The following is a 23,706-nucleotide window of genomic DNA, read 5'->3' as shown; positions in this document are numbered from 1 at the left end:
TTTTATTCATTTAACCCATTTTGGCTACTTCTCACTCATTCTTTAAAAAAAATCTGTTTTCATAATTATTTAATTCTTTTCCAGTAAAGCTGAGTCTCTGCTCTTCATCGTTCTGGCAGTCTGACGTTTGTGCCTTCACCGTTGATAACATCATGAATTAAACGGTAGTTCTGTTTAAGAAGTTCACATTTTTAAAAGCTGGATTTACCACAGCCTGAATAAAATCCATGTTTGGTTGCTTTGCTTTGTGGTTATTGTTGAAGCTCAGTATAAATAAAGTTACCACAGATGAGCTTTATAACAGACCAGGATTTTTCTACTACATTTACTCTACATTAGATTCCAAACACAGTAATATCTACAGTAAAGCCCAGAGGAATACGGTGGATAATCTGCTATTATTAAATGTAACTGTGCTGATTAATCCACCAAACATCACTGACATGGAGCTCGAAGCTTAAAAGTTGCATGAAAAGACGCTGGCAATAATCCAGTTTTATAAAACATGTTCACGTGTTCAGGAACACATTAATCCAAAATCTCAATCAGTTTTAAACATGTTAGTAAAATTTATTTGGCATTTTTATCAAATCTACGTTTAGTTTGGTAAAAAGAACGATAAGCTTTATTTTGAAGGATCCTCCCGGAAGTTCTTCTTGTATTTCCCGCTCAGGGCGCGCGCGTGGCGCGTCCACTGAGGAGTCGAGCCCCTTTTCAAACAGGTGCGTCCTTAGGGAAACGGCAGCATTTAAAGGAAACGCGATTTATAAACTAAAAAGAAGAAAATTGAAGATTTATCAGGGTCCATGGATCTCCGAGGTTCTTCCTGATAATTCGGCTAACATTAAATCTATCAAAGAGCAGCAGCTCGTGTATTTTTTACTTTAATCCAGACGTTCGTCTCGCTTCTTCCCGCACACCGCCATGTTCTTTTTCTACGTAATTTAAACAGAAATGAAGGGCAGACTAACATCCATGTAGTCTCCATTTTAGCACATATTGCTTCCTACAGAGCACGTTTCTCCGTTTTTGGCGCCTTTTCCTCCACCCTTCTTCCTGACTTTCTTCATCTTTAAAACCTGTTCTATCACAGCAGGAAACCTGAGAATTCAAATGCTGCAGTACCGCCCTCTGCCTGAATTACATGCGGCGCAGATGGGGGCGCTGTTTCAACAAAACTCTCAAACAGCAGAAGGCATTAGGAATAAACGGTAAAACTCAAAGATATTACTAAAATGAGAACGCTCCACGATCATGCGTGTCATCCTTGCGCCAGGGGCCATGCTGATCTTCTCTGTATCATTCCCAGTTTATCATGCGTCACAGTCAGTGACACACACCACGGCAGCATCATGCTTTACATTGAAGCCATCCGACACAGTGAGCATTTCAGTCGTGGTTGAGCCTCATAAATACAAACAAATACATCAAACTAAAGCTTTAGGGATGTTTTACACTATTTAACCTCTCTTCTTCTGGTCCAGGTTCTGGTTCTGGTTGTGGGTTCCAGTGAAAAGTGTGCAAGCTGAAAGGGATTGTGGGATTTCTTTTCCGGCTCAGCTTGCGTTGCATGCTGAACCATTGTTCCTCCTCCTCTTCCTCCTCTTCCTCCCCTTAGTGGGTCAGTCCTGCTGTCAGACTGAGCATGTGCTTTCCTCCTGTCTTCATTCTCCTGATCAGGAATGAGAAAAGGGACAAAAACAGACCAAAACATAGTCAAACAACTGGACTTGGACTGGACTACATGAGGACTAAAGCTCCTTCAACAAGTGAGCACAGCTGGTTCCATCCTTACAGGTGTCACCTCATCGTCCATCATTTGTGTAGATATCCATAGTTTCTTACTTTCCTTTACAGCCTAATATTCAAATAATGGCATTAAATGGATCTGAATGAGAACAGAAATCCTACGCATGTCTCATCATTTTCTCAAACTTTTTTTAGAACATAAAGTTAAAGCTAAGTTCCAAGTTTTGTTAGCCGATAAGTTATAAATAAATGAGTCACTAATTTTCTAACCCCACAAGCAGAAAGGTAAATTATTAAGAGTGAATCACAGATTTTAAAATGCAAAAAACAAAGTTGCTTTGGAGTATTTAAAGCATAAAATACATTAAAAGTTAAAAACTTGTGCAAAAACAAAAATCTATGAATCAGCCCTTCAGTTTGATTATTTTCCCCTTATTTTACGGTCAAATATTTAAGGACAGCAGAGATTTTGCTCATTTTTGAAGTCCACATCATGTACAACAGAGCGTCACACAGACGTTTTTGTAGTCCTAAAACAGGAAGTGAAAGCCTCTTGTAGTTCCACTAGATGTCAGTGTCTGACCGTTAGAACAGGAATCGCTGTGCATCAAAATTACACCCTAAAACTGTTTTAGAGAACAAATATTCTGCTGCCTTTGATAGCTGCGGGTTTAAAAATAATCAGAAGGACTTAAAAAGTGACATGAACTTACAGCTGTACTTGTTTTTGCTAATTCAAACATCAGGATTCATCATCGTTTCTCCAGACGAAGAGAGGAGAACCAGCGCGCGCCTCCCGCCTTTCCTCACGCTGCCTTCAGGTACGCATCAGTCATTATTGGCACCACCACACAGTGAAACCAAACGGTGTGATTTTTGCCTCATAATATTACAGTTATGACGGCACACGTCGATGTATTTTTGTTTTCTGGTGAGTGTTTACTTAAATCGTCTTAAATTGAGAGCAGGTTGTCTTGAAAGAGAAACAGTCAAAGCCAGCAGGTCGTTGATGATCATAAATCAGACAGTAGTAGCTGTAACTGAACGTGGCAGTATGGTGGTTCCCGTTCACGCAGTAGTAAAGTGAGTTCTCTACTTAAATAATTGATTACGTCTACGAGAAGACGCGTTTTATGTATTCAATAATTATCAAAACGTAGTTTTGTCTGCAGCAGAAACTCCTGACAGTGTCAGGCTACTGGAGAATGAAAATATGTGGAGTTAAGTTCAGCCAAAGGTGAGTAACGTTGGCGTGTTTGATATAAGCCAGCACAGTACAGTAGCTATCAGACTAATGCTAATTTACCTTATAGGTTTATCTGAGTTATAGCTGTGTTCTCTTCTATTAGCTATCCACTGTACTAGTAATACAGGTACCTCAGCTCTATGTAGCTCTATCACAGCAGCTAAACTGCTTTTAGATGGACGTAATGATAATCTGCCTTTATGAATATGTCTGTATTTACAGCTAGACATTTAACAAAGGTCTTAAATGTGCATTTCTACAGTACAGGCTGCCAACAGGAGGTTTTAGAGAGAACTGCAGGCAGAGCTGGCCATTTTAGAGTGCCAGGGCATACAGCTGTTTGTTTATTCATTTATCTTTCTTTTAATCTCCAGAAACCGAGCTGATGTACAGACAGCATGGCCCAGGACAGAGCGTGGAGCTTTGTGGATGATTGAAGAGGGAGTCTGAGACGAACTTCCTTTTTGACAGCTGACCTTTGACCTTAAACCCTGGATGTATGCAGAGCACACACAGGTATAAACCCATTCATTGTTTTTAAGTAACCAGTCCTTCTGATGCCATCATGCAGGTTTGTGCTACATGTTGTTCCTGGGTCAGGGCAGGCCTGCCTCTCCTTCCTTCACTCTCGTTCACTGCTCTCCTCGGTTGTTCTGGTGAGAACTTAAGGTCAGGTCAGTCAAATAAAGTGGATCACACATTGTAGTCCTGTTGGATAAACAGCACTGCAAACAGAGCTGGCTGTGCTTATTTCCCTCATCAGAGTTTCACTCCCCTGACTTCTAGTCCAACAGCAGAGTCCACATAAACGGTTTATCCTTCTCTGGATTATAAAATCCTTTTATTAAGATTTAAATCACAACACTACCTGGCCCCTCCCTACATCACTGAGCTCTTAACTCCCTATACCCAAAATCCTGGTTTAAGATCCCTGAGAGCCCCTTCATTGGTTGTTCCCAGGTCCAGACTGGCTACCAGAGTGGACTGGGCATTAGCCGTCAGAGCCCCTAGACTCCGTACTTTAGCGAGAGCCACAAACCGGGGATGTAAGGAAGATCCATGAAATAAATGAATCAGTGAACTGTTGGATTATTCTGTTATTTAATGGGATACAACAGGCCAAATAAAATGTCTAGAATGTTTAGACTAGGGGTTCTCAATGTTGGGGTCGGGACCCCATTGGGGGTCGTGAGACACTGAGATAGGGTCTCCAGATGCCTTAAAAAACTGAGAATACTTTTTGAATAACACCGTTGCCACTTTAAACCTATTTTGCCAAATATTAACAATTTTTTGCCATTTAAGAATCCATTTTCTGTCCATTTTAACCCTTTTAAACCACTTTTTCTGCCTGTTTTTGCCACTTCTAAATAAATCTGAACACTCTCTGCCTATTGTTGGCTCTGTTGCACCATTTTTGCCACTATTGACCCCTCTTTACCACTTTATAAGCCACATTTCTCAATTTAATACGCCCATTTTTGCCACTTTAACCAATTTCTTCCAATTTCTGCCTCAGCAAATCCTTTTTTGCCAGTTTATATCAATTTTTCATCCCATTTCACCAAATTTCCACCTTTCTTTGCTCCTTTAAGGCCATTTCAGCCACTTTTAAATCCCCCTTTACTTAATATGAATGTTGTTGCAACTTTAACCCTTTTTTTTTGTTACATTTACCACTTTCATCACATTTCTGGCCATTCCTACCCGTTTCTGCTACTTTTAAAATCCAATTTCACCGCCTTGTTTTGGGTGTGCCTGGTCTCTGGCACCTTTATTTAGGGGGTCACAGGCTGAAAAGGCTAGGGTCAGGGTTAGGGTTAACCCTAGGCCATGTATTATAAGCATGTACTGTATTTTTCAGTATAATAATATCATCATATATTTTTAGTTCCAGCTGGTCTATGATGTGGTAAAATGTCAGTTTGAGCTGTGAGATGTTTTTCAAAGAGCTGATGAATGGTGGTTGGCTAACTGGGTATTTTTCTCTCACATTAGGACATGTAATGCTCTCAGTTTTTTCCTCTCAGTGTTGATGCTTTAAGCTGAAAGGGGGCGGGGCCTCCTTGTGGTCTTTGCCCTGGGCCTTACAATGACTGAACCCAGCCCTGCCTCACTCCTGCAGCTCTCTCAGACACACTGTTCCACCCCGCCTCCTTCTGGAGCTGTGGTTTAATGTTTCTGCTCTTTTGACAGTTTTTATTATCAGCAGCACATGAAGGATCAAATAAAACATCAGGTTATCTCCACATGTGATCCGTGTGTGTGAGGGTCGCTGATGACCGACGACGCGTATCGCAGCGATCGTCATGAAATATGAGGGTGGGAGAGCGTGGACAGGAAGTGACTGAAGAAACTTGTTAAGCGAGGGCAGAAGAAGGTTGAACATGAAACAGCACTCCTGAATGAATGAGCTACCTGAGGAGACGCAGCACCAGCGGACTTCCTCTGCTCTCTTACACACACTCCTCTGTCACACACAGACGATAATAATACACAGATTTAAAGTAAAAAGTTTTTATTCAGACTTGGCACCAAAGAGCCACGGGTGACTGGAGAGCCATGGGCCGAGTGTTAAGCAGAGAGTAACTTAACGGTGTGCATTCATTTGGTCGCTGTTTTACTGTAATTATCGTTGGGGGGCTGATGAACATTTGAGGCTGGCCTCAGCCCCCCAAAACGGCCTCACGACGTCCCTGAGGCGAAAACTAACAATAGTCTCGTTAAATCCTCCGACGTCCAGCTCTAAACAAATGTCTTAGACCACCCTAACCCTAACCACAGTCAGGTTTCTGCCACAGCTGCCCTAAATTAACAGCATTGGTAATTACAAACATCATTTTGATGTTTCTGCAATGGTTAATACACCAATATGTAGAAGCTCTTTAACCCAAATGATATTTTTAATGCTAAAATAGAATTATTATTGTTATCCATGAATTTTCACATTTACTGATTTATAAAAAAAAATGAAAAAATAGTAAAGCACATTAATATTTCTGATTAATGTGTCAGATTATAGTTATTTACTGTCATTCCTGAAGAGAAAAATGAGTTTTAGTGGTTGAATGTTATGCTTGATTCATTTCTGACTTCTCAGAGAAGCCCAGTGAGCCGGCTCACATTTGGGTGAATTCAGTTTGAAATTCCTCATTCCTGTTCAAGTGGTAAAACGTGGAGAGCTGACTGACAATGAAAGAGTCGGCATTAAAGCACTTCATGATGCTGGATGGTCTCTGAGACAGAGATGACAGCTGGTCACAACGTGTCCATGAGAGCGTTGGAGTTGTTGGATTGTGTATTTGATGAGATTGATGAGGGAAAGCCGGAATACCGTCTGCTTACATCGAGTTGGCACAGCAGGTCTGAACTCCGTGGCGCCGATCTAAAAACAGCTTGCACCGACAACTGAAGGTAACAAACTATTACTAAGACTATAGGAATTATGGCAATGGGCGAATTTGCTGAAATGTTGAAGTATCCCTTTAAACCTTTGAACTTTAATGTGACCTTCTTATTAAGCTACTATCACTGAGAGGACAGAAGGGTTTCTTCATCTCCACATAAACATCAGTGAGGATGTGATTATATGCCTGGATGTGTCTGAAAGTGTTGGTAATATCTGTTACACTGGTTAGAGTTATTTTATATCAGGGTTGTCCAAACAACAGCTCCTGGGCCAACTGTGGCCCTTTTTCAATGAATTTAAGTTTATTTCTATTTAATTAGTGAATATTTGATTCATTTACATAAACAAGACACTCTTTTATGGTAAAATGAGTGGAAAGGTTAAAAAACGGAATTTGTAAAAAAAACTGAAATGGATTTCATAGGGCCGTAGGTTAGCTCTGCTGTCACAGAGTGGTCAGTAGGAACACAACAGCGGTCTGATATCTGACCTCTTCACTCTAGTTTCAGACCAAACACCAGAGCTCTTCTTTTACCAACTCATCAATGGAGGAAACAGGTTTTAGATATTCTGGCTCTTTAAGGTAGGGTTAGGGTTAGGGTTAAGGGTACCCATTAAGCCCACCAAAATCTAAGTTCATGTATTTTTCATAGATACTAAGATGGTTTATAAACATGATCATTTGTTAAAATGAAGGATTAATCTCTCATTTGAAAGTACATTTATTTACTGATGCATATTTTAAAGAACAAATTAAAGACATTTTATGAATAAAGTCAAAAGTCTGGCATGGGCTTAATTGGTACCTTAGTACCATTTAAGCCCACGTGTGTTCCAAATAAGCCCACAACCACATTTATTGACAGAAATGTAAAAATGTATTATATTTTTCAGGTAGTAAACACATATTCATTCAGTAACATGTTTTACATGTTAAACAAAATTGATTTTTTTAACTTGGATTTCATGTTTGGCTTGTGAAAATGGACCACCACAAACATGACTAAGTAGGCCTAAAACTAATTTCTATTGGCTTCAGTATTTAATATTTCATTGAACATTTTATTTTATATTGACAAAATTAAAAAAATATTTGTTTTTAAAAGCATTAAATGACATTTCAGTGCATGAACAATATCTTATTGAACTTGGATTTAATGTTTGGCTTGTATCAAAGATGATTTTAGGACAGTTGCTGTAATTCTTCCTTTTTGTTGGCATTTTTCTCACTGTAAACAAATTATTCTGTAAAATTAACTGACATAACAATTCTTCTGGGCAGTGTGTGATCTGTGATGTACTCGTGTTAATGAAGTTAGTATAACAACATCCAACACAGGATTACAGTGAAAAGCTGTCAAAAATGTCATATTTCCTATTGAAACACATAAGATGGCTTAAATGGTTCTACAGTGACTACCAGAGAAATAAAGATATTTTCTCACCAAAATGAAACAAATGTATAAAGAAATGCCTTTAGTCTCATCATAGTTGTCCCTCTTTTGCCAGACTTTCTGAATTATCGAGGAGTTCTTGTTCAAAGTTAGCTTACGCTAGCTGTTTTTTGGGTCACTGTACCATTTAAGCCCACCTCGGAAAAAAGACATTTTTTTGAAAATATTTCACCCACCCAAACCCTTTTATGTGTCTTAATTTGAAGATTAATGTAAAATGAATCAGAAAACATTTGGTTTGTGTATTTATCCTGTTTAATCCTTCAGCAGTGTATCTATCAGTAGGGCTACATGTACTGACTAGTGATTAGCTCGCTACGCTAGCTAGCATGACTCATCACATGAAACTAAATAGTAAGAAATGACAAAAAACTACTAGTTTATACACAAAAAACAAATCAATAATCTCTCAGATTACATAATATGAATGTATTTACCAAGTCAGTGGCTGAAAATAGTTGAAAAGAGGTTTTTTCTGAGGGGTCCCAAAACACCAAAGTTTAGAGGCGACTTTATCTGAGCCTCCTTGAGACTGCACGAATGTAGGCGGGCCTTATTCAGTATCCACAAATGTGATTGGTGTCAAACAAAAACTGACATATAATTAAGAAATTGTGTGATTGGACAAAATGATGTATAACATTAGACAGGCTCCTCTTTTTTTCTAAATTGACTTCAAAGTTGCAGGTGGGCTTATATGGTGCCTGGGCTTCATGGGTACGCTCACCCTAATTCTTTGTAGCACAAAATGCAGTGTGCAACTTTAAACCACATTACCACTGGTTTCCAATCTAGCACCATTTAGTCCATTCAGAGAGGGTTGATGTTGGCCTGCTCTTAGCAAGACTATCTGGAACCATAATGGACATGTACAAGAACTCTCCATCAGAGACAGACCGATAATCGGCCTATCCCTACTCTCCTTATTTAAAGAAACTGCATAGTGGTAGTTGATGACATAGACGGTGTGGGTTGAAACGTTGACACACTAGATCCTGTTTTTAAGACCTGTACATTTTAAACAGACTAAAATTCAACAGAAGGTCACTATTTTCTTCTGTCATTGTCGTACAAACGTGACCTTAGTTTCGTTCCACAGTCACAGAGAAGTTCTTCGGTAAAATCTTCAGTGGGATGTTAGCCAGAGTGTCAACAAATGGAAACACTCTCTCAGTGAAAGTGTGTGTGAAGGAGTGTAAGAGTGTGTTAGTATCAGGATCAGAGAACGACAGCTCTCCTCTGTCCCAGTCCAGACTGACCCGGATCCTCTCTGGCTGATTCTCTACTGAGAGAGCTTCTCTTGAATGTTGTGGTGAGAATGCTATGTATTTACCACAAATGAACCATACTGCCCATAATCCAGACCACATGTCTTCCTTCCTCATGGACTCTTCTGCCCATAATCCAGATGTGTCTCCTTTCCTCAAAGACTCTTCTGAAACCCCCAGTAACCAACGTGGACTGTCTCCAACCTGGATGTCCCAGCTGTGAGTCCCTGAGTTAAAGCCCTCAGAGCCCAGGACAGCATAGTAATAATCAAACCTCTCTGGATTATCAGGAAGCTGCTGCACGTCTTCTGCTGGTCCCAGGCTGGTCAGATCATCAGACACAATGAGGTCTGGATAAGCGGTGTTTGGGTCTAGAATCACAGGTGTGTAGGAGACCACGTCCTTCATCTTGGTCCAGATGTTGAAGCCCAGGTTGCCTAGGTGTTTGGCCTGGTCTATCAGAGCTCCTGAGGGCAGCTGTGGATCCTCCAGCAGGGGGCGCTGCTGGACTCTCTCCACTGCAGTCTTGTAGTTTCTCAGGAAGGAGACGTCTTGGTCCATCAGCTGGTCCTCTGTGGCTCTGACTGTCTGTGAAAGATCTGCTATCTGTACTCTCAGAGCCTCCATCTGCTCCTTCATCCTCTGTCTCTTCTGCTCCTCTTCCTCCCTCAGTGCACGCAGCCTGGCCTCCTCTTCCTCTGCTAGAAACTGATGAAGCTTCTTAAGCTGCTCCTTAATCTGCCTCTCTGTGTGTCGGGCCTGGGCCTGGATGTGAGCTTCTGTTAGATCAAACTTTACTTTAACGTCTTTAAGAGCCTTTAACTTCTTCTTTAAGGGCTGCAGAGTTTCCTCAAGGCTCTTCTTGTGTTCTTCTGCAGCTTCATTGATCGGTCTGATCGTGTGTTGAGCATGGTTTTTTGAGATGCTGCAGACAAGACACACCAGCTCCTGATGGTCCAGACAGAAGAGTTTGAGTTTTTCATGGTGCAGACTGCAGAGATCCTCTGAACCTCTCTGGTCTCTCTCCTGCAGAAAAGTCTCACACAGATTCTTTAAAGCAAAGTTAGGCCTTAAATTGTTTGACTGTCTCCTCTTACAGAGAGGACACTCCTTGTCCTCCTTCTCCTTCCAGCTCTTCTCCACACACACTCTACAGAAGCTGTGGCAGCAGGATAGGATGACGGGATCTTTGAAGAAGTCCAGGCAGACTGGGCAGCTGAGATCGTCCTCTAACTGGGACGCCATTTAGTCTCAGAGTGAAGCTGGAGATGCTGCAGACTAAAACAAAGCCACTCCCTGTCCCTGAAAGTTCCTTTGACTTTGACTCTGAGCTCTACAAAGCTACAATTTAGTTCATGGATTCAGTACCTGGTTAACGTAGACATATCCCAGTAGAACCAGTGCTCCCAGTACTCCCCCCTGCTGTCCTCTCTTAGTGGAAGTTGAGCTGGTTTGTCTTTGTAGCTCTCTGTCGGCGTGTGTGTCTCTTCTGAGTGAGGTGTCTGCCTGATTCCTTGTGTCCCAGCTATGTCATAAAAACGTAAACCGGTTAAACAGGGTGGAGGCGGGGCTTCTTTGCAGGTACACAGATAGCAGTCTCATTTTTCTTCTTGCACTGTAGGTTATTTACAGTCATCTTGTTTTGTTGTATCTGATGTTAACAGGATAAATCAGCAGAAATGTTTAAATCTGTCCTTACTGATGTGTAACTTCTGGGATTACTATCTGTTGATATCATGCTGCTTATATCTTTAATGGTTCACAAATGTGCACATGAAGTGGAGGCTGACGCTTCGGCATTCCAGTGACATAGACTGTATAACATTTAAGGTTGAATAAGAGAGGAAACTGGATGATAAGGGGTTAAAACTCCTCCTCCTCCTCCTCCTCACTTTTTATGAATGAGACCTGAACACACACAAACAGCCACAGTGATGTCAGCGACGAGCCCATCCCCCACTGATGCGGGAAAAACCTCATGATGAAAAGAGAGAGGCTTCCTCCTGTTTCCTAAAAGGCTCTCTCTCTCTCTCTGTTTCAGCAGAGGGAGTCGGACGAGCAAGCATCACCCCCCCCATCACTCCATCCTCCCTCCTCCTCCCCCTCACGAGCCGGAGGATGAGTAATCCAGCTAGGGGGGGCGAACAAGGCAGAAGAAGAATGGGTGAGAGAGAGAGGGAGGATACCGACGCAGCATCAGCATCATCATCAGCATCATCATCGTCAGAGAACGTGCAGAGTGAGAGGATGAAAATTCAAAACCCTGCAGCTCCTCGCTCACCGCTGAGCTCGGGCACACCGGAGCCGGCTATTTCCTGGACTGTGACATCATGAACAGAAGAACATAATGTGATGAGATTATTGCCAGCACTGAGGATTATTATTCAACGGTAACTGGACCTGGCTAATCACTGGATCTACTTTAAAAAGACGAGACAATCAGAGGACGCAGGGGGAGTATTTATATCTCTGATATCTTCACCTGCATGTGCTGCGTGCTCTGGAAACGCTGGATAAGTGGGCAGTATCTTTGCTTATGTCACTGGACAGTATCTGACTAATTCATGGAGAGTAGGTCAGTTGACTCATTTCACTACTGATGAGCACTGACTTCTTCCTGAGCAGAAAGCCTCCTCTTTCCTAACTGAGAAAATCTGACTTCACATGTTCTGCTTCAGGGCTTTGGATCTGTCTAATACCTGGAATCACTGACTCATAACACCACCTGGCAGTAACGGGACTGTCTCCTGTACTACAAGTCTATGTTCAGCCTCCTCCTGGGACCAGGTTAATCTCTGGATCAGCAGCTCTGGCATGTTCTGTTTCTGCCTGCAGAGTTCTCTGCTGAAGCTCCAGGCGCTGGAGGTGGACGGGGGTCAATCTCTGGGTCCGTCCCCCGAGGAGAGCCCTCCTGCCCTGGGCAGCAAAGAGCAGAAGAGTCCTGGAGGGCTGGTGGAGCTCGGAGGGAAGACTCTGGCTCTCTGCCACAGCGCCCCCGCAGACGAGAACAGCCCACCAGGTATGCAAATCACCTGTCCTGTTACATGAACATGCTGTGTATCATCTCATGCCTTCTTTCATGAACCAGACATGAACTACCACTCAAGGATCAGCATGCCGTTTAATCTGATACCAACAGAAGCATCTTAGGGCTCCCAGCTGCTCTGTGGTGATAAAATCCAAACATGCACTTTATTACTGCCAGGATATTAGCTGTAAATGTGAATTACTGGTACCTACATATCTGAAAATGTCTGCCACTCTTTATAACGGATGGATTGGCCGTAAATATCAGTCTATATCAGCTGTAAATATCAGTCTATATCAGCTGTAAATATCAGTCTAAATCAGCTGTAAATATCAGTCTACATCAGCTGTAAATATCAGTCTACATCAGCTGTAAATATCAGTCTAAATCAGCTGTAAATATCAGTCTACATCAGCTGTAAATATCAGTCTACATCAGCTGTAAATATCAGTCTACATCAGCTGTAAATATCAGTCTACATCAGCTGTAAACATCAGTCTACATCAGCTGTAAACATCAGTCTACATCAGCTGTAAACATCAGTCTATATCAGCTGTAAATATCAGTCTACATCAGCTGTAAATATCAGTCTACATCAGCTGTAAATATCAGTCTACATCAGCTGTAAATATCAGTCTACATCAGCTGTAAATATCAGTCTACATCAGCTGTAAATATCAGTCTACATCAGCTGTAAATATCAGTCTACATCAGCTGTAAATATCAGTTTACATCAGCTGTAAATATCAGTCTACATCAGCTGTAAATATCAGTCTATATCAGCTGTAAATATCAGTCTATATCAGCTGTAAATATCAGTCTATATCAGCTGTAAATATCAGTCTATATCAGCTGTAAATATCAGTCTATATCAGCTGTCAATATCAGTCTAAATCAGCTGTAAATATCAGTCTCTATCAGCCGTAAATATCAGTCTATATCAGCTGTAAATATCAGTCTATATCAGCTGTGAATATCAGTCTATATCAGCTGTGAATATCAGCTTCAAATATCAATATCTTTATCAAATCTTTCTTTTCTGGACATACTTTCTATGCTTTTAGTCTCTTTTTTTTTTGCATATTTGTCAATGTTATCATAGCTCTCAGGCCTACCAAGTTACCCATCAAGAGACATACAGCCCTCCTTATTTTGGCAGGTCCTCCCTTAGAAAGTGGGATTTTCCTTTAGTATAAAACCTGTAATTTATGTTTATTCACTAAAATACCTCAAGGACAAACACAACCACCTCATAAACACATGAACCTTCCTTAGAACAAATAGAACCGTCAGTACCTCTCACTCAAAAGGACCACTAGAGCACTGGTTCTCTACAGGCATCAAGACCCACCACCAGTCCCACAAGAGAAATTATGACCCAAAATTCAAACATTGACCACAGTAATTCAGCATCCTCATGTTGGTGAAGCTGGTTCAAATTGAGAATGATCTCAAAGGTTTAGGATTCAGTTCATTTTTATCATGTCAAAATAAAAATAGCCTCCATGCTAAGTGTGATATTCTCAGCATGGAGAACCAGAAAGTCTCTCCCAGCCATGAAGCAGACACGTTGGAGGGAATCTTAAATATGTAGCTGCAGAGGCGTGTAGCGGCGGTCAGTGAGCGTGCCTCACGTGCTGCAGAGTGTTTTATTCCTGCATGCTGCTCTAAAAATAGCTGCACACTGGCAGAGCATGGCTGGTGGCATGCTGTGCAAAATCAGCAGAGTCACCAGAAAGACTGAAGCCTCCAAACACTGAGTGACACATTAGAGCCACATATGCCACTGTTTTAATGTTTATGGTGATGACACATAATCAGGATATCAGAGGATGGACCAAAATATACAGAATCATCTTCATCTTTAGTGTTTATTCCTCTGAGGCATGAAGGAAGAGATCTCTGCTCTCTGTTGGTTTAACTCTGAGATAACCAGGGTCTGTCTCTATCCTTAAACCAGACCTCTGAGATCCAGTGGCCTCCTTTCTTTTTTGGCAGTCTTTGTGTCTTTTCTGGGCATTTTCCCAACAGAAATGATAACGACTGCTTCAGAAATTCAGAAGCTTCTGGAAATACTGACACATTTTAGGTTCAAATTCAGGGGAATACTCATGGAGAAAGATTCACACAAAGAAAAATCCAAACCAAACCCATCTTTAAAAAAATGAATGTCTTTCTTTGAACTGTGTAAAACTATGAGTAGCTTATTGTGAAACCAGAACATGGCTGTTATTCAGACCTTCCATATCATATCTAGAGGATTTTTACAGGTTTGGGTTGTCGGTTGGCATCACATGCAGTTTTAGTTTTTTGTGTAGATTATTTTCAAACACTGATGTCTGAGCCAGTTTCTTATCACACCTGGTTTTAAACTCATCAAGTTACAGTAAACAAATGTATTTTCATGGACAGATATGAGAATCTTTCTGGCTCAGTATTGGTTCAGATCTTACCTGTCAGAGAGTTTAAACATGGTACTCTAAGTCCTGTGCTGTTGGGCATGGGGTGCCACAGGGGTCTGTACTGGGCCCTTTGACGGTTTTACTTTGCTGTTGGGCGAGGGGTGCCACAGGGGTCTGTACTGGGCCCTTTGACGGTTTTACTTTGCTGTTGGGCAAGGGGTGCCACAGGGGTCTGTACTGGGCCCTTTGATGGTTTTACTTTGCTGTTGGGCGAGGGGTGCCACAGGAGTCTGTACTGGGCCCTTTGACGGTTTTACTTTGCTGTTGGGCGAGGGGTGCCACAGGGGTCTGTACTGGGCCCTTTGACGGTTTTACTTTGCCGTTGGGCGAGGGGTGCCACAGGGGTCTGTACTGGGCCCTTTGATGGTTTTACTCTGCTGTGGGGCGAGGGGTGCCACAGAGGTCTGTACTGGGCCCTTTGACGGTTTTACTTTATTTGGCACCTCTGGGTCAAGTTTTGCACTTATTTGGGATTGCTTTTCATTAGGGTTCCTACTAGTGGTTGAACGATTTTGGAAAATAATCTGTGATTTTTTTCCCCAATATTGTAATTCGATATACGATTATTCCTGAACTTTCTCTTATTCCTAAACAAGAACTGACCAATTCTTTAAAAGTGTCTAATTTTGATGATTTTGACTCGTACTGCAAATTGGATATGAATTATTGCATCAAAGGGTTTTTGTCATTTTTATATTTAAAAAGAAAAAGGCACAAAAATGAAGAAGGTAGGATTTTTTTCAAGACTATTATAAAGAAACGATTGCATGAAATGTCATGCATAACATCTACTGCAAAAAAAAAAAAATTTAAAACTGGTATTTTCACACAAATGCTGCAATTTTCAAAGAAATACTGCACCTTTTGTGATTTGAAAATTGCAGCAGACCATATTGTGATTTAATCTAATTCTGGATTAATGTCCAGCCCTAGTTCCTACACACTTTTAAAAATCTAATTTAAGAAATTTTTAAGACCTGAAATGAGAAAAACTAATACCACATTTCACACAGCAAACAGTCAGAAACTGGGACTGAATCTTCTAATTGAATGCACAGTTTATGAAACGTCAAATGGTAAAGGACAAGGACATTTTTGGGTCATAAATGCCCAAATCTGATGATTTCTGGCACAATTAAAGTCTCTATTCTATCAGTGTAATGTATGTAGATATCTTTGGTGACATGTTTACAGGTGTGCTGACCTGAACCTGAACAGTTTTGTTGATTTATATAAATGTAGATCAGATTTGACTGTAACCTAAATATTATCACTGGCTCTGTCTTCATCAGAACTCCTAACCGTCCTGACCAGACCTCCGCAGTCTCCCCGACACCAGCCATTAACTGCCATCCACCCAGGCCAGCAGCCCCTCACCCCTGATGGAGCTCTGCCCCCCAGCCCTCACCACTCCCCCTACTCCCCTCAGAGGATCAGCCCTGGCGGGGAGGGAGGGGGAGGAGAAGGAGGAGGAGGGGGCGGAGCTCTCCTTCAGCTGTTGGCCGGTGGGCCCAGCCCTCTGCCCTCCCCCCGCTGCTCCAGCCTCACCCACAGCCTGAGGTTCAACTCTGACCCCGACACGGCGCCGTCACCGCCCTGCAGCCAGCAGTACATCCTGTAAGTCTCACCTGTTCACCTGTGTGTTAGCTCCAGACCATCTGGTTCTCACCTACAGGGTGGAAACCTGCTCCAAACTGCTCAGCTTTAAACAGAATGTCATTCATCTCTAAATATGATCCTAAATCACAGTTACTGTGAAATTCTCTGACCACAAACAGCTTCATTTAGCCGGCCGTTCACCGAGAAACACTGTCCTTCACACTGCAACGCTCTCATTACCCATCAGTCACTGTTTTAAACGGTGCGGCTTCCTTGGCTTGACGTACAGATCCTCCCATGTGACTCTATGTTTCTGCACTAATCAGCACTCAAATGTGGATACGAGTTCTCCAGAGTGTTCTTAGATCTGGTTCTTAGCTAAGAAGAAATAACAGAAAACTTTGGTGAATGTAGGAGTCTTCTCCAAAACTCTGCAAGGAGGTTTGAAGTCCAAGTTTCTCCTTAAGAACAGTTGGACAGTGGGCCAATATGCCACGAGCTAAGAGGCTAGCAGTGCCTCTTTAACAGCTTTTCTCCCTCACGTTGTCACAAACATGCTTTTAAAGGACATGGTAATGTGATATTTAGTGAATAGACAATGTGGGGTACTGGTTAGACAACTCAAACACACGTTAGAAGGGAGTCTGGATGTGATCTTCACAGATGAGCCAGTTCTCTGAGCCTTTAGTGAGCCCCTGAGCTGGTCCCTGTTGGAGAGACCGCTTCTTCTTTAGTGAGCCCCTGAGTTGGTCCCTGTTGGAGAGCCCGTTTCCTCTTTAGTGAGCCCCTGAGCCGGTCCCTGTTGGAGAGCCCGCTTCCTCTTTAGTGAGCCCCTGAGTTGGTCCCTGTTGGAGAGCCCGTTTCCTCTTAAGTGAGCCCCTGAGCCGGTCCCTGTTGGAGAGCCCATTTCCTCTTTAGAGAGCTGCATTAGCTGGTCCCTGTTGGAGAGACCGTTTCCTCTTTAGTGAGCTGCGTTAGCTGGTCCCTGTTGAAGAGCCCGTTTCCTCTTAAGTGAGCCCCTGAGCCGGTCCCTGTTGGAGAGCCCGTTTCCTCTTTAGTGAGCTGCGTTTGCTGGTCCCTGTTGGAGAGCCCGTTTCCTCTTTAGTGAGCCCCTGAGCCGGTCCCTGTTGGAGAGCCCGTTTCCTCTTAAGTGAGTCCCTGAGCCGGTCCCTGTTGGAGAGACCGCTTCCTCTTAAGTGAGCCCCTGAGCCGGTCCCTGTTGGAGAGCCTGTTTCCTCTTAAGTGAGCCCCTGTGCGGGTCCCTGTTGGAGAGCCTGTTTCCTCTTTAGTGAGCCCCTGAGCTGGTCCCTGTTGAAGAGCCCGTTTCCTCTTATATGAGCCCCTGAGCCGGTCCCTGTTGAAGAGCCCGTTTCCTCTTTAGTGAGCCCCTGAGCCGGTCCCTGTTTGAGAGCTCGTTTCCTCTTTAGTGAGCCCCTGAGCCGGTCCCTGTTGGAGAGCCCGTTTCCTCTTTAGTGAGCCCCTGAGCCGGTCCCTGTTGGAGAGACCGTTTCCTCTTTAGTGAGCTGCGTTAGCTGGTCCCTGTTGAAGAGCCCGTTTCCTCTTCAATGAGCTGCGTTAGCTGGTCCCTGTTGAAGAGCCCGTTTCCTCTTCAATGAGCTGCGTTAGCTGGTCCCTGTTGGAGAGCCCGTTTCCTCTTTAGTGAGCTGCGTTTGCTGGTCCCTGTTGGAGAGCCCGTTTCCTCTTTAGTGAGCTGCGTTTGCTGGTCCCTGTTGGAGAGCCCGTTTCCTCTTTAGTGAGCTGCGTTTGCTGGTCCCTGTTGGAGAGCCCGTTTCCTCTTTAGTGAGCTGCGTTTGCTGGTCCCTGTTTGAGAGCTCGTTTCCTCTTTAGTGAGCCCCTGAGCCGGTCCCTGTTTGAGAGCTCGTTTCCTCTTTAGTGAGCCCCTGAGCCGGTCCCTGTTGGAGAGACCGTTTCCTCTTTAGTGAGCTGCGTTAGCTGGTCCCTGTTGAAGAGCCCGTTTCCTCTTCAATGAGCTGCGTTAGCTGGTCCCTGTTGAAGAGCCCGTTTCCTCTTCAATGAGCTGCGTTAGCTGGTCCCTGTTGGAGAGCCCGTTTCCTCTTTAGTGAGCCCCTGAGCCGGTCCCTGTTGGAGAGACCGTTTCCTCTTTAGTGAGCTGCGTTAGCTGGTCCCTGTTGAAGAGCCCGTTTCCTCTTCAATGAGCTGCGTTAGCTGGTCCCTGTTGAAGAGCCCGTTTCCTCTTCAATGAGCTGCGTTAGCTGGTCCCTGTTGGAGAGCCCGTTTCCTCTTTAGTGAGCTGCGTTTGCTGGTCCCTGTTGGAGAGCCCGTTTCCTCTTTAGTGAGCTGCGTTTGCTGGTCCCTGTTGGAGAGCCCGTTTCCTCTTTAGTGAGCTGCGTTTGAAATATTATTCCCCCAGAAAACCTTAAAAAAGGGAACCTTTTTTGCCTTTTTTCACCTAACCCTAACCCTTTTGCCTTTAAATACCACTTGTTTCCTATTTGTTGCCCATTTTTGCCACTATTGAGTTCTTTTTATTGAGTGCTATTTTAGTCGCTTTTCACTCATTTTTTGCCACCTGTAACTCATTTTTTTGTCACTTCTCATCATTTTTGCTATTTTCTGACAATTTTTCCACTTTTCTCCCCATTTTTGCTGCATTTTGACCATTTTTGCCAACTTTTATATATTGTTATTGCTACTTCAAGCTGTTTTTGCTTCTTTTCACCTCTTAGATTGTGGCACTTGCGAAGGTGTTCTTCAGCAGTTTGGCTCTTTGGTAGAGCAGGGTTGAGTAACACTGCTATATAACCTTCTTCTTCCTCATCTTCTTTCTCGTCTTCTTCTTCCTCATCTTCTTCCTCGTCTTCTTCTTCCTCATCTTCTTCCTCGTCTTCTTCTTCCTCATCTTCTTCTTGTCTTTTCTTGTCTTCTTCTTCCTCCTTGTCTTCTTTTTCTTCCTCATCTTCCTCCTCATCTTCTTCTTGTCTTCTTCTCTTTCATCTTCCTTGTCTTCTTCTTCTTCTTCTTCTTCTTCTCTTTCGTTTTCCTCATCTTCTTCTTGTCTTTTCTTGTCTTCTTCTTCCTCCTTGTCTTCTTTTTCTTCCTCATCTTCCTCCTCATCTTCTTCTTGTCTTCTTCTCTTTCATCTTCCTTGTCTTCTTCTTCTTCTTCTTCTTCTTCTCTTTCGTTTTCCTCATCTTCTTCTTGTCTTTTCTTGTCTTCTTCTTCCTCCTTGTCTTCTTTTTCTTCCTCATCTTCCTCCTCATCTTCTTCTTGTCTTCTTCTCTTTCATCTTCCTTGTCTTCTTCTTCTTCTTCTTCTTCTTCTCTTTCGTTTTCCTCATCTTCTTCTTGTCTTTTCTTGTCTTCCTCATCTTCCTCCTTGTCTTCTTCTTGTCTTCTTCTCTTTCATCTTCCTCGTCTTACTCATCTTCTTCTTCTTCTACTCTTTGGTCTTCCTCGTCTTCTCCTTGTCTTGTCTTCTTCTTGTCTTCCTCGTCTTCTTCTTCTTCTCTTTCGTCTAACCCTAACACTTCTTCTTCTTCTTGTCTTCTTCTTCTCTTTCGTCTTCTTCTTCTTCTCTTTCATCTTCCTTGTCTTCTTCTTCTTCTTCTCTTTCGTCTTCCTCGTCTTCTTCTTCTCATTCTTCTCTTTTTGTCTTCCTTGTCTTCTTCGTCTTCATCGTCTTCTTCTTCTTCTTCTTCTCTTTCGTTTTCCTCATCTTCTTCTTGTCTTTTCTTGTCTTCCTCATCTTCCTCCTCGTCTTCTTCTTGTCTTCTTCTTCTCTTTCGTCTTCTTCTTCTTCTCTTTCATCTTCCTCGTCTTCTTCTTCTTCTCTTTCGTCTTCCTTGTCTTCTTCTTCTTCTTCTTCTCTTTCGTCTTCCTTGTCTTCTTCTTCTTCTTCTTCTCTTTCATCTTCCTCATCTTCTTCTTCTTCTCTTTCATCTTCGTCGTCTTCTTCTTCTTCTTCTTCTTCTTCTCTTTCGTCTTCCTCGTCTTCTTCTTCTTCTTCTTCTCTTTCGTCTTCGTCGTCTTCTTCTTCTTCTTCTTCTTCTCTTTCATTTTCCTCATCTTCTTCTTGTCTTTTCTTGTCTTCCTCATCTTCCTCCTTGTCTTCTTCTTGTCTTCTTCTCTTTCATCTTCCTCGTCTTACTCATCTTCTTCTTCTACTCTTTGGTCTTCCTCGTCTTCTCCTTGTCTTGTCCTCTTCTTGTCTTCCTCGTCTTCTTCTTCTTCTCTTTCGTCTAACCCTAACCCTTCTTCTTCTTCTTGTCTTCTTCTTCTCTTTCGTCTTCTTCTTCTTCTCTTTCATCTTCCTCATCATCTTCTTCTTCTTCTTCTCTTTCGTCTTCCTTGTCTTCTTCTTCTTCTTCTTCTTCTTCTTCTTCTCTTTCGTCTTCCTCGTCTTCTTCTTCTTCTCTTTCGTCTTCCTTGTCTTCTTCTCTTTCGTCTTCTTCTTCTTCTCTTTCGTCTTCCTTGTCTTCTTCTTCTTCTTCTTCTTCTCTTTCGTCTTCCTTGTCTTCTTCTTCTTCTTCTTCTTGTCTTGTCTTCTGCTCCTCCGCCTGACGCTAGGGTTTAAACGTGTCAGTGACCCAGTTTATGAGCCTTCTGTCTCCAGTCTGTTTCCTCAGCTCTGACTGACTGCCCTCATTAATGATAACACACACATTAACAAAGACAGCAGACAGAATGATGGCTCAGTCATACACATAAACACAGATGAATAACCATATGTTAAAATGGTATGAGTACTCAACCATACTCGTGGATATAACTGCTGTTTATGTTTTTATTTGCTGGAAGTTCATCAAACACACTCACATATTCATCCCTACGCTGCTGAGTTTGTCTCGTCATAAGATTTGTTTCCTCAAAGAAGAGAAATATTGACCCTCTGAAGATGGAAACGTAGCTATTCTACAGTCTGGGAACAAGTTAGTTTGTTTTTATAAGGTTGAGGTTGTAGGAACAAGTGCTCAATCAGCCACTACCTTCAGAAACACGTTTTTCTGTCTGAATCTGGACATTTTAGCCCCAGTTATTCAAATTAGACCTATGGTAGTACTAACGTGCACAGTGTCTGCCCTCTACAGGTCGACACTCTCAACTACAGCTGACGTTTTAATTCTATTGTAGGGATGCAGGATAACCTGACACATCAGATGGATTCACACACTCATCTGGTAAACCTCTCATAGACGGCGTTTGGGAAGGTTGGAGGCTTTGAACAAAACTCAGAGTGTGATTGGATGAACGTTCTGTCTCATCTTTACGGGCCAATCAGAGCAACAAAACACGTGACATAGCCGCAACCAAGGAAGAATGGTAACCGTGGCATGAGCGGTAAACCAGTGAAATGGTAAATAAACTAGCCACGGTACTGGGATGCAGATGGAGTAGTGTTTAGAGGGAACCCCCACGTATGCAGACTGTCCTCTGAATAAAAGTACCAAACCCAAAAATCAATCCTGATTTTATTCTGAATAACCACAGCATCTTTCAGCTATGATTGGCGGCGTGTCTGTCTTTGCCTTCATGTTAGCTGGCGTTTCCTTTTTCCTCATCTAAACTGATATTTGACACTTTAATGTGAAATGTTGATGAAGTAAATCAGAATTTCTTTGTGACTGGAGGCTCTAAAGTGTGATTCCTCCAGGAGAGGTTCAAGCTTCCTGGAAAGTGAAATCACAACAGGACCGAGTTTGTTGTGATGGAAATGAATGATTATCCGATCTTTATCTGTTTAACAGCACATGGAACAGAATTTCAAGTGTTTAGATGTGGTTTGATTATAGTGCTGGGTTATTATTTTCATATTTCGCCTTAATGCATAGGAGCTATGACACTGAGAGGAACAGCCAGGCTGTAATCAACGTCGTCTTATTTTAAAACTGGAGGCATTATTTTAGATGGAAGGACTGAGTAGAACGCCTGCAGAGGCCTGAGCTCTGCTCGCTGTGTGTGTTTAATGTGAGTTTTAAAGACTCCTGGCAGTAATACTGTGGACCTCAGGGGAAATATGGGGGTGGTTTGATGGTTCTCAATGACAGACACGCTCCACTGTCAGAGGACAGTAGGGACGTTTTGGTCATTTCTCCAGGAATCACTGATGTGTCTTCTGGAAAAAATGCTTTGTTAGACAATAAATGGAGATACCTGTATGATTCTTGTGAAACTGTCTGAAATGTCCTCATTATCACAGGAAAACCATCAGTAGGTCATCAACTTTATTCCCCAGGCCTAATGGGAACAGCTTGATGTCTCTTTTTTGGGCCTTATAACAGTTCATTCAATAAATACTGACAATACCGACTTCAAATACAGAGTCTGTAATGATGCAGTATTACAGACTCTATATTTGAAGTTGGTATTGTCAGTATTTATTGAATGAACTGTTATGTTGTTGGATGCTCTCAGGCACTTTATATAGTGTTACAGACTCTGTATTTTTTCTTAATCTTGATGTGTGTTATGTCAGTGTATGTTGAGCTGTGTACGTTGCACTACTGCCCAAGGCAAATTTCCCCTCAGGGACAATAAAGTACATCTTATCTTAAACCCCACCTGAGAAACACTGAGCTCAAGAATGTGCAAAATAAATTTTAAAAATGGAGAAAGTAGTGAAGGGAACTAAACAAAGATCATAATAAACAGAACTTTCTAGGTTGTTTAGAGGCTGTTAAAGGAGAAATAACAGGCAGCAGAGCTGTTGAGATAATTATTCTAATAAATGAGTGTGATCTCTGCAGACAGCCTTCATGTTCGATCATTATTCATCCTGACAGAAAGACTGAAATCAGAGTCCTCTTTGGATGTCTGAACTGTAAACGGATCAGAATATTCCTCTGAGTCTTTCATCAAATGAACCTGATGCTCTTTAAACTGGAGCGCTGCGACAGTTCGATGACTACTAAAGGGTTAACTCTCTGTGTTTGCTGTTAAAATACAACAGGATTTAAAAAGTCCTCTCAGAGAATAAAAACAGCTGAATCCACAGGCGGACTGATCCTCTGGTTACCTGTCCAGGTGCCGCGGTCGTGACCGGTCAGAGGCCTCAGAGGACGAATGCCCCGCCTCCATCCCTTTCCTCAGCCGACACATCCAGACGCTGAAGAAGAAAGTCCGCCGCTTCGAGGATCAGTTCGAGCAGGAGATGAACTACAAGGTAGGATGAGATCAGACGTCAGGAGGGTTTTATTAAAAGAACCTATCACCTTTCAGCTCCCACAGCCAATCACAGCTCTTCTCTCTTCACAGCAGTCCATTTAAATACGACGTAGTTCTCACTAACCCCTGTTTGATCCATGCTGCTGCTGGCAAAGCTTCACCTCTGACCTTTGTCAGTGTAGTTCTATTACTTTATTTATCCTCATAGATCTAATCTACTCTATTCTATTCTATTCTACTCTATTCTACTCTATTCTATTCTACTCTATTCTACTCTATTCTATTCTATTCTACTCTATTCTATTCTATTCTATTCTATTCTACTCTATTCTAATCTACTCTATTCTAT

The 23,706-nt window shown here is 42.4% G+C and overlaps 2 protein-coding genes and 1 non-coding gene across 3 annotated transcripts; 1 reads left to right on the top strand and 2 right to left on the bottom strand.

Annotated features, from left to right (window-relative positions):
- Nucleotides 1-1,230: 1,230 nt before the first annotated feature.
- Nucleotides 1,231-1,334, bottom strand: LOC121528980. Its single transcript, XR_005993547.1, has one exon. It is a non-coding gene; the product is annotated as a U6 spliceosomal RNA (small nuclear RNA).
- Nucleotides 1,335-2,813: 1,479 nt separating this feature from the next.
- Nucleotides 2,814-23,364, top strand: LOC121528043 (protein FAM13C-like). Its single transcript, XM_041815149.1, has 6 exons — nucleotides 2,814-2,832; nucleotides 2,910-2,986; nucleotides 3,370-3,511; nucleotides 11,168-12,145; nucleotides 15,909-16,233; nucleotides 23,217-23,364. The coding sequence occupies exons 4-6, from the start codon at nucleotides 11,941-11,943 to the stop codon at nucleotides 23,362-23,364; spliced, it is 678 nt and encodes a 225-aa protein (XP_041671083.1). The 5' UTR covers nucleotides 2,814-2,832; nucleotides 2,910-2,986; nucleotides 3,370-3,511; nucleotides 11,168-11,940.
- LOC121528044 (E3 ubiquitin-protein ligase TRIM39-like) lies at nucleotides 8,941-10,371 on the bottom strand. Its single transcript, XM_041815150.1, has one exon. The coding sequence runs from the start codon at nucleotides 10,369-10,371 to the stop codon at nucleotides 8,941-8,943; it is 1,431 nt and encodes a 476-aa protein (XP_041671084.1).
- Nucleotides 23,365-23,706: the final 342 nt, after the last annotated feature.

The sequence above is a fragment of the Cheilinus undulatus genome, linkage group 20 (genome assembly GCF_018320785.1).
Source record: "Cheilinus undulatus linkage group 20, ASM1832078v1, whole genome shotgun sequence".
NCBI lineage: Eukaryota > Metazoa > Chordata > Actinopteri > Labriformes > Labridae > Cheilinus > Cheilinus undulatus.
The sequence above is the reverse complement of the archived record's forward strand: the minus strand, read 5'-3'. Positions and strand labels throughout refer to the sequence as shown.

What these genes read in the sequence shown, in the direction of transcription:
- LOC121528043 (XM_041815149.1), top strand. Translation starts at nt 11,941, where the DNA reads ATGTTCTGTTTCTGCCTGCAGAGTTCTCTGCTGAAGCTCCAGGCGCTG. An exon ending in AGACGAGAACAGCCCACCAG is followed by an intron (nt 12,146 to 15,908) that starts GTATGCAAATCA and finishes TGTCTTCATCAG; the next exon opens with AACTCCTAACCGTCCTGACC. An exon ending in TGCAGCCAGCAGTACATCCT is followed by an intron (nt 16,234 to 23,216) that starts GTAAGTCTCACC and finishes TTACCTGTCCAG; the next exon opens with GTGCCGCGGTCGTGACCGGT.
- LOC121528044 (XM_041815150.1), bottom strand. Translation starts at nt 10,371, where the DNA reads ATGGCGTCCCAGTTAGAGGACGATCTCAGCTGCCCAGTCTGCCTGGAC.